Source organism: Bos javanicus, chromosome X (genome assembly GCF_032452875.1).
Source record: "Bos javanicus breed banteng chromosome X, ARS-OSU_banteng_1.0, whole genome shotgun sequence".
In the NCBI taxonomy this organism is placed as follows: domain Eukaryota; kingdom Metazoa; phylum Chordata; class Mammalia; order Artiodactyla; family Bovidae; genus Bos; species Bos javanicus.
In genome coordinates this window covers 70237011-70247963 of record NC_083897.1, presented here as the reverse complement: position 1 = coordinate 70247963, position 10953 = coordinate 70237011, and the positions used below count along the sequence as shown (strand labels likewise).

At 34.4% G+C, this 10953-nt stretch overlaps 1 protein-coding gene across 2 annotated transcripts in view; it reads right to left on the bottom strand.

Annotated features, from left to right (window-relative positions):
* Positions 1 to 353: 353 nt before the first annotated feature.
* Positions 354 to 10953, bottom strand: part of HDX (highly divergent homeobox) — a 212515-nt gene continuing 201915 nt past the window's right edge. For both annotated transcript variants that reach the window (XM_061409577.1, XM_061409578.1), the window contains 2 exons: positions 5486 to 5608; positions 354 to 1232 (listed from right to left, as the gene is read on the bottom strand). In XM_061409577.1, the coding sequence (XP_061265561.1) occupies positions 1107 to 1232; positions 5486 to 5608 (249 nt within the window). In that variant the 3' untranslated portion in view covers positions 354 to 1106. The remainder of the gene's footprint in view (positions 1233 to 5485; positions 5609 to 10953) is intronic.

The following is a 10953-nucleotide window of genomic DNA, read 5'->3' as shown; positions in this document are numbered from 1 at the left end:
ATAGTATTCAGGAAATTCAGAGAACTGTGATTCACAACCAAAGTGGTATAATTCTTTTGGGTAGTTTCCTTGGGCTGATAACTCTGTACAAGGCTCATATGGAAATGAGCTAAATTTGGTGGCAAAGCTCAGTGACTAGATTAAAAAAAAAAGAAAACTCAGTGGCTTACCTTGACTTCCTGTTTCATAAAATCTAAGAACTGAAAAAATATTATGATGATGGTGATAAACTTATAATACTTGTGCAACATTTCATCTAAGTTAGTTATACAAATTTAGTAGTAGAATGTGAATCTTATCAATATTTGTCACTTGCAGCAATAAAGAGTTCTCATTAAGATGAATCTTTTACAACATTTTGTTTCTATACATTTAACAATTTATTTGACTTCATGTTGGTTAAATTACTTTTCCATAATGCTCTTCCTCCTCCCCCCAAATATTTGGGTTAATAATGGAAGAATGTCAATATTTTGCAATTGTGTACTAGCAATCACTTCAATTTTCAATCATTAACTTAAGTCGAAATTTCACAGAAGTTTAAAAATGAGCCCCAAGATTTATCTAGGTTAAAACGTTTTTAATGTTTTATTTTCAATTTTCAGCCTACTTTCCTGAGTAAAAGTGTATGTGGATGACAGGAAAAGGAGAGAGGAAGGAAGATGTAATGGTTACAAAAAGAAGACTAGTCAAGCTTCAGTAACTTGATAAACTATGTTGAAATATCTTTTTGTGTCTCTGGTCAAAGCTATTACTAAAACTAAGATTCATCTATAAAACAAACAAACAAAAAAGAACTTTCAGAAATTAGGCGTTATGCATTTCCTAGCTAAACTGCTCAAAATTAAATACATTTTCCTCCAGAGTTCCATCAGTTTGGAAAAAAACTCTCAAACAATGCTTTTAAATTTTACAAACTTTTTTTTGTACCATAAGTACCATTTTGCACCACAGCCATTATATCTGGTTCATCCTTCACAGAATACATTGCTTCAACAATATATTTTTCCAACTGAAGAATTTTGGGGCAGCACAATGCAACTATCTTGAAATGCATACCTGTTGGGTAGCCAAAAGGCTGTATCATATATCCCTCCCCACCCCAATCACAAACTGTCTGAGGCATTTTTCTCTGATAAAGAAGACACACTGAATGAGGTATCATCAGGCTCCGGCGAGGCATGATTGAAATCCATCTCTTCTAATTCAGGAGGTAAATCTGACAGCAATGCCTAAGTCAGAAAAATCAATTGTTTTGAATTAGTATTTGGACATATTTTTCCAACTTTATAGTTGTGGTCCTTTCACATTGATTTATTCTTACAGATTTAAAGAAAGGAGCATTTCTCTCTCAGAACTTTATACAACATCTTTTCTAAGAGAAAAACTCATCATATACTATTAAGGAAGTAATAAAATATTAGATCTTGAGAGTGTGGATTATGTAGAGTGCAACCTACAAACAGGGAGTAAGGAGAGAAATGAGCAACTACTCTGAACCAAATGCTCTGAAGTGTCTGAGATAAGTGATTTTCATACCAGTTTTGATTGTTCAGTGATCACTGCTAGAGGACTTTAAAATTGTATATAACTTATTAAAATACCCCTGCCCGGTTATACTGTCCATCACACTAAAATACAGTTCACAAGACTATTTTGAACTTCAGTGGGAGAAATAATAAAGCAATTAGGGGAAAAGTTCAGCTATTCTATTTTAGATAAAATTTTAGCATTTTAAAAGTCCAAGTGAATTTTTTTTTCTTTCCTTAGGCTATGGTCAAGCATTCACAAAGGCTCTGCTGAACCAGTGAATTTGGCTGTGTAATGATGTTTCTAGAGGATTGCTCATCTCTCTTTTGGAGTAATTAAGATAAGGGAAGAGCCATGAACTAAGTTTTGCCATGGTGTAATTGTTCCATCTGGAGTTGCAGAACATGCATTCATACTAGAGAAATAAATAATCAAGTTTTATCTGGCTGGCAGTGCTGATGTGCATTTGACCATCAGAAATGGCAAACTAAATGAATGATTTGCTGCTCCCAATACTAAAAATAATGTAACGTATTTCGACAATATTTAGACAACATTAGTTGTAGTGTTAGCTTTGGGTGCAATAGTAAAAAAAAGATCCAGTGCAGGTTTGCTTCTACCCAAATAATGAACAGAAAGACAGGGCATGTTAGAGAACACATGAAATCCACTGTTGAAATAAGACAGTACTCTCCTATTCTCTTTATTAAAAGAAGTGACAGTTGTAAATCCTATAGTTTTTTGTTTTAGAGCAGAGAGGAAAGATTAGAACTTTTTGTCAGGCTGCAAAAGGAAAGGCTAACTCCTGTGTGTACAAAAATTTATTTATTTTCTGCTATTAAATGGTTCATGAACTTCTTGGTGAAATTGAGAGTACTGTTTACAAAGCAGTCATCTAAAGGTACTACATGCTTTCTAAGGTTTCTAGGTTGTCGTAATAGGGCACAGAACCATTTTCTTCTAGGTCAGTTGTTTACCACTAACCCAGTATAGTACAACAAAGCCTTTGCTGACAATGGTTGATCATAGTTTATGAGAAATACATCACTGGATTTATTTCACTTTGCAAGTGCAAAGAAGCCATATTAAAGAGGGCAAAGTGTTCCAATGAACAAAGCCTAGCTTACTGGAGAGTCATATATGTGAGTAGACTTAAAGACATTTAAATTGTAGTGGGGAGACCTTCAAATCAAAGAACACTACTATGTATTTCTTTGTCATTGCATTTAATGTAGTTGCCTGACCAAAATCAGTACAGTATGAAATAGGAAAACTTTAATATCTGGGACATAACGAGGCACTACTAATGCATGGGGTCCATTTAAAAATATTCCTTTTCGATATCTTTCTGGATTGCAACACTGGCACCTTGAACAAATGTTCAGATTTTGTCAGTTGCTAGAACTGTCTTTTTCATAGACTAAAGTGAACACAATGAACTTGCTTCACTCCAGGTTCTCTACCAGTCAGAGTGTGACCTACTGCCATTCTTCCCAAGAGATTATAACACTTCCCCCAATAGAATAGAATCACATAGTGAATTATCAAGGGAAGAAAGATCATAACTAATGACTTAGTACAGTGCTGACAACATTATTTTTTTTTAAATCTCTATTGGTTTGGATAATCCAATATTCAGTCAGACATTATCATATATTTTCAAATCCTGGACTGCTTCATGGGGGCAAAATACTCTGTGGACCACTCATCTCACTCAACTTACCCAAATCAAGATTAACAGAAAAACAGAATTCTAAAATGAGAAACCAATGACACAATGATTCTCTTTTATTAGGCAGAATAAAAATCAAGTCCTTCCAGAAATAAACCTTTAAGCATTTCATAGAGTAAAGATCAGTAATTTATGAGCTGACTTGGGTAACTTTTGTGCTGGTATCTTCTATATTTTTAGACCGTATTTGGAGATCCATTATACTCAATCTCAAGTACAAAAATCAGTATTTTGTACTTGGATGCTGATTATATAGGCTATGATTTTCAGTACAATTTTTGTATAACTATCTCTTCCCCCTCCCTCAGCCAATGTTTTGTCCATATCTTAGTTCATCAGCCTTTTTTCAGAGGAAAAGTAGAAGAAAAGGGCAAAAGTAAAATGTACAATAGGTACTTTTCTTATTTTTTAGTGGTTTTGGGGGAAGGATAAAGCCAGGTTAGAATAAAAAAATAAAATGCAGCTTGTGTGCTATTCCTAGCTATAAAAAGTCATAGACAACTGTGAATAAGCTGACCACACAACTCTGAAATACAAACCATGCATGACTTTTAGGACTAGGACAACACTCCAAATTACTCCCATATTGAACCTAATTCTACTTTTCCTTTCTTTAATATTAATGTAATTAAAAATTACAGTTCTTTGGGGAACAAATTCAAGACTATCATCTTATTCATTTAAAATCTGTACTTTAGATTCCTAAAAAAAAATACATTTTCAATATGCCATAGAATATGCTTAGCTCACATAATAAACCAAAATGCTTAAATAAAACTGTCAAATATGACTGGTAACTACCATCTTGGGATGTCTGTGTGTGGGGAGAATGGGGAGAGCACAATTCATGAAACTGGACGCATAATATACATGCTAGATTAAGCCTCATGAGTAAATTATAGCTTAAATTTTGTGGTTCAGTACTTTGATGAAATATATAAAGACATTTTCCTTATGAAAAGCAGGAGAATTCTGGGATGCTAAGACTAATCTTTTTCCTTGGAAATGACTGGAATAGGCTACATACATCTTGCTTGGATATAAGGAATAAATGCTTGTACTCTAGCTGAATAGAAACCACTGAGACTGCTTCCTAATTAAGGCTTACCTGTGTAATATACTACTTACATTGAATTTCTCTGACAATCAGGAATCAACATGGTAGTCCACAATTCAGAGGCATATTTGGTATCATTTAGTATTAAATATAACATATTTAGTATTAAATATAACATTTAACATAATTCTATATTATTATTATTTTTTTTTTTAGGTTACCCTGGTGGCTCAGATGGTAAAGAATGTGCCTGCAATGCAGAAGACCCGAGCTTGATCCCTGGGTTGGGAAAACCTCCTAGAGTAGGAAATGGCACCCCATTCCAATATTCTTGCCTGGGAAATCCCAAGGAGAGAGGAGCCTGGCAAGCCACAGTTTACAGGGTTGCAAAGAGTCAGACATGACTGAGTGACACTAACATATTCCTTTTTAGCAAGATTAATAAATTATTACACAAATTTTAACAGAAAAAGTGAGGCAGAAAATGTAATCTGGGAAGAATTTGCCAAAAAAAAAAAAAAAAATCCACAGTGACAAACACAAGACATTTCATTTCATCTTTGGGGTAGTAGAATCAAACACTATAGTTAAATTGGGAAAAGTAAATGCTGCACTGTGGTTACAAATAATTTCACAAAGTAATTTCAGTTTTTTTAGTGATGTGCAACATATCATGAAATAGAAGGTATTCAAACACCTGTGAACTTTAGTAGGGGCTGTAAGGTAACTGAAATCCAGAAGAGAGGCAAATGCCTCACTTCTTTCATTCACAGGAGGTCCTAAAATATGTGCCTCTCCAGTTAGTGTAACCCCATCTTTACAACTGTTTTGAGAATTTCTTTAAAATTAATTAAATGAAAAAATATGTACAAGATAGAGAATAGAGTCAATAATTATATTTTAAAAATTTAAAATTTTTGCCTACTTGATACTGGCTTGGAATTAACAAAGTATGTTAATCATTTTGATTTTCCACTAAAGCAGCACACAAAATCTGAGTATTTATTCCCAAGAAAGCTATATTAACAAGTCAGGAGGTAACAAATCCTTCCTTGATGACAAGCAGGAATGAGGTATAAAAATGAAAAGAATATGAAGAACCCAAGTGTGACTTGCCACTTTTCAACATTTTATGTTATAATTTACTATTCTCTTCTGTTGCTTACCTGTTGTTGTTCCTTATTGTCAGCTTTTATAGCTAGTATCAAGCTTCTTACAAATGTCTGAAGTTTAAAATTTTTTTGCTTCTGAATCTCTAACTCATTTTCAATGAATCTGACTTCTTCATTCTGAAGGAGAAAGCATCAAATAATAAATTACTCTGTGCAAACCTAGGACTACACATGTTTGATGCACAATAAAACTTTTAAAAAGCAATCAAATTATAGAGACAATAAAAAGATAAAAGTTTAGCATAAAGGATTCTAAAACACAGAAGTAAATTATCCTATTACTCAAAGGCTGCCTTTTAAGCAAATCACCAACAGAAAATAATCTGCAAGGTCAAAAATCCAATCAAATAAATTCAGGTAAGAGAAAAATCAAGAAGCAGTTCCCTTCTTGGAAAGACTCATCCTACAGTAAACCTAATTAGCATTCAGATTAGGATTAAGAATAGATAGAGCCCAATTTACCCCAAGTAAAGAGCAATAGCAGATGCAGTAATGCTGAACGTATCATTCACAAAGTCAAACACTGAGAAGTAAAAAGGTTATTATTCTGTAACAAAGAGGGACTGAAATTTTTCATAGACTATCAAATAGTTTGCTGAACCCCCCACCCTTATGTAAGAGTCTGTTATTCAGAAAATATCTCGAAATTTACAATGATTTGAAACTCAGTCTCTCTTCACTATTTTTCCTAGTTGTGTAGGAAAAGAAAAATAAACTAGGTTTGGGAGGATTTTAGTGTCAGACCTACTGATAATTGTGTAAACTAGGGCAGGACAATTAACCTGTGATTGTATATACTCGTCAATAAAATGGATATAATACTAGTAATCATTGGCAATTCTAGATTGAGGGTTATAAGGGTCAAATAAGATAATGGCCATGAAATTGCTCTATATAGATTTACTATTTAAGCTACAGAAGTTAAGAACATGTGATATTGGTGAAAGTGTGGACATATAGATCAATGGACACAATAGAGAGTTCAGAAATATATATTATATATTGCATTATATGTGTATATATATGTACACACACATGCAAATTTGGTTGACTTTTGATTAAGATGCTGAGGTAATTCAATGCACAAAGAATAATCTTTCAACATTTCAAAAAAGAGTGGTTGAAAACTTGTAAATCCATACCCCCTTCAAAAAAGATTATCAAACCTTAACTCACATAATATACAAAATATAATGAGAAGTGGATACCAGACCTAAATGTAAAACCAAAAACTATAAAACTTCTAGAGGAAAACTGAGGGAAAACTCTCTATGTCCTTGGGTTAGGCAAAAAAATTTCAATAAGACACAAAAATCATGAAACTTAAAGAATTCATTAAAAAAAGAGAAATCCCACATCATTGCTTTTCAAAAGATACTATTAAGAAAATGAAAATACAAGCTATATATTAGGATGAAAAATTTGTAAATCACAAATACGATAAAGGACTTGTATTCAGGATGCATAAAGAGCTCTTATAGAACAAATATAGGACCACCAACAGAATAAAAATCAGGTGAAATATTTGAACATACAATTTATCAAAGAAGATATAAGAGTGACCAATAAACACTTGAAAATGTTTGATATTGTTTGTCATAAAGGACATGCAAATTAAAACCACAAAGAGATGCTACCACCAACATACTGTTGTTGTTGATGTTCAGTCACTCAGTCTTGTCTGACTCATTGTGACTCCATGGACTGCAGCATGCCAGGCTTCCCTGACCTTCATCATCTCCTGGAGTTTGCTCAAAATCATGTCCTTTGAGTCAGGGATGCTATCCAGCTATCTCATCCTCTGTCATCCCCTTTTCCTCCTGCCTTCAATCTTTCTCATCATGATCTCCCAGCATCAGGCCAAAGTATTGGAGCTTCAAATTCAGCATCAGTCCTTCCAATGAATATTCAGGATTGATTTCCTTTAGGATTGACTGGTTTGATATCCTTGCTCTCCAAGGGACTCTCAAGAGTCTTCTCCAGCATCACAGTTCAAAAGCATGAATTCTTCAGCATTCTTCTTTATGGTACAAATCTCACATCCATCCACGACTACTGAAAAAACTAAAGCTTTGACTAAACGGACCTTCATTGGCAAAGTGATACCTCTGCTTTTTAATACCCTGTCTAGGATTGTTATAGCTTTTCTTCTAACGAGCAAGCATCTTTTATTTTCACGGCTTTAGTCAACCATTTTAAGTAATTTTTGAGCTCAAGAAAATAAAGTCTGTCTCTGTTTCTCTTGTTTCCCAATCTATTTGCCATGAAGTGATGGGACCGGGTGCCATAATCTTAGTTTTTTGAATGTTGAGTTTTAAGCCAGCTTTTTCAGTCTCCTCTTTCACCTTCACCAAGAGACTCTTTAGTTCCTCTTTGCTTTCTGCCTTTAGGGTGGTGTCATTTGCACATGTCATCTGCACTATTTCTCTTGGCAATCTTGATTCCAGTTGTGCTTCGTTCAGCCCTGTATTTTGCATGATATAGTCTACATATAAGTTAAATAAGCAGAGTGATAATTACATCCTTGACATACTCCTTTCCTAATTTTGAACCAGTCCATTGTTCCATGTTCTGTTGTATAAACTATTGCTTCTTTACATGCATACAGGTTTCTCAGGAGGCAGGTAAGGTGGTCTGGTATTCCCAGAAACATACTACAATAGATTATGTTAAAGAGATTGACAGTAGCAAGTGCTGATGAGAAGAATGTGGAGCAATTAAAAGTCTCATATTTTGTTGGTGGAAGGGTAAAGCCATACAGCCACTTTGGGAAATGTCTTGCAGTTTCTTATAAAATTAAATATAGCCTTTCTTACCATTTGACTCAGCAATCCTACTCTTAAGTATTTACCCAAGGGATGTGAAAATGCATGTCTACAAAAAGACATACATGAATATTCATAGCAGCTTTATTTATAATAGCCCCAAACTAGATGTAACACAAATGTTCATCATCAGATGAATAATACATTGTGGTCATGTTTACACAATTGTGTCCAATGTCAAAACTAAATGTATGAAAAGATGAATTTTATTATACATAAATTATTATATCAAAAACATTATTAAAAATTATTAGCCAGCTAATAATTGAAAATAAGCTATGAGCATCCTCTGCAACTGGAGAACCTGTCTCAAAGAGAATAGCAGGAACTTTAACATCATTTGCTCAAAAAGCTGCAGAAAATATATTAAAAATTGTTAATTCCATGGGCATACCTTTTACAATTGAGAGGATACAGTTGTATTAACCACATTCAATCTATGGACATGCTTACTGCATCAGTTATATCAATACAATTTAGAACTTATTTACCCTAATAAAATGGCTTCCTTTTCAGATCATTTAATATCAAGTGAATGATCTGCAAATGATTCAAGCTAAATTCTTTATTTAAAGGCATTCTACAGTAATCTAAATTATAGGTAAGCATTATAATAAAATTTCACTTGTTCCTGCCATAATACATTTGACTAATTCTAAACATTTTATTTTATTAATATTTATTGTCAGAACAACAGTATTAGTAAAGTACTGGTCAGGAAGTCTTTTTGAATACAGAAGATATCTATCTTCATTATCCCAGTGTCTCCTTTGAAAGCACAAGTCTATCTGAGCTACACTCACTGTTCACTAGAAACATTTTAAAAACAATTCACATTTGTAGAAGTCAGGAAGCATCTTTTGTTATGCAGACCTCTAATTTCTACTCGAACTATTCCTCTTCCTTAGTATTTATGTAATGTTTTAAAACATAAATAGCTTTAAGATAATTTAATATTACAGACATTTTCTTCTTGGTGCTGTGATTTGCAAGCCTATTAAACACTTCCTATATTTCAGGAAGTGATTTGTGTGGCCTTTTAAGATTTGCCTAAGTTAATGGTTTGAGAGGAAGTAGTAAGATAAACATCAGTCACTTATTTCACAAAATAAGACCTAGCTAATTTTTCTTATTAAAATCGTCCTTGTATTTCCACTAAGTATTGTCAATTATTCTCCAAGATGACTGTAGGAAGCACTCAAGGTTTCATATGGACCAGCGCTTTGATCTTTCTTTGACAAAGGAGGCAAAAATATACAATGTAGAAAAGACAATCTCTTTAACAAGTGGTGCTGGGAAAACTAGACAATCACCTGTAAAAAATGAAACTAGAACACTTTCTAACACCATACATAAAAATAAATGCAAAATGGATTAAAGATCTAAATGTAAAATCAGAAACTATAAAACTCTTAGAGGAAAACATAGGCAGAACACTCTGACATAAATCGCAGCAAGATCCTCTATGATCCACCTTCCAGAATAATGGAAATAAAAACAAAAATAAACAAATGGGGCCTCAGTTCAGTTCAGTTCAGTCGCTCAGTCATGTCCGACTGTTTGTGACCCCATGAATCACAGCATGCCAGGCCTCCCTGTCCATCACCAACTCCCAGAGTTCACCCAAACTCATGTCCATTGAATCGATGATGCCATCAAGCCATCTCGTCCTCTGTTGTTCCCTTCTCCTCCTGGCCCCAATCCCTCCCAACATCAGAGTCTTTTCCAATGAGTCAACACTTCACATGAGGTGGCCAAAGTACTGGAGTTTCAGCTTTAGCATCATTCCCTCCAAAGAAATCCCAGGGCTGATCTCCTTCAGAATGGACTGGTTGGATCTCCTTGCAGTCCAAGGGACTCTCAAGAGTCTTCTCGAACACCACAGTTCCAAAGCATCAATTCTTCAGCGCTCAGCTTTCTTCACAGTCCTAATTAAACTTAAAAGCTTTTGCACCACTAAGGAAACTATAAGTAAGGTGAAAAGACAGCCTTAAGAGTGGGAGAAAATAATAGCAAATGAAGCAACTGAAAAACAACTAATCTCAAAAGTATACAAGCAACTCCTACAGCTCCATTCCAGAAAAATAAATGACCCAATCCAAAAATGGGCCAAAGAATTAAGTAGACATTTCTCCAAAGAAGACATACAGATGGCTAACAAACACATGAAAAGAATGCTCAACATCACTTATTATCAGAGAAATGCAAATCAAAACCATTATGAGGTACCATTTCACGCCAGTCAGAATGGCTGTGATCCAAAAGTCTACAAGCAATAAATGCTGGAGATGGTGTGGAGAAAGGGGAACCCTCTTACACTGTTGCTGGGAATGCAAACTAGTACAGTCACTCTGGAGAACAGTGTGGAGATTCCTTAAAAAACTGGAAATAGAACTGCCTTATGACCCAGCAATCCCACTGCTGGGCATACACACTGAGGAAACCAGAATTGAAAAAGACACGTGTACCCCAATGTTCATTGCAGCACTGTTTATAATAGCCAGGACACGGAAGCAACCTAGATGTCCATCAGCAGATGAATGGATAAGAAAGCAGTGGTACATATACACAATGGAGTATTACTCAGCCATTAAAAAGAATACATTTGAATCAGTTCTAATGAGGTGGATGAAACTG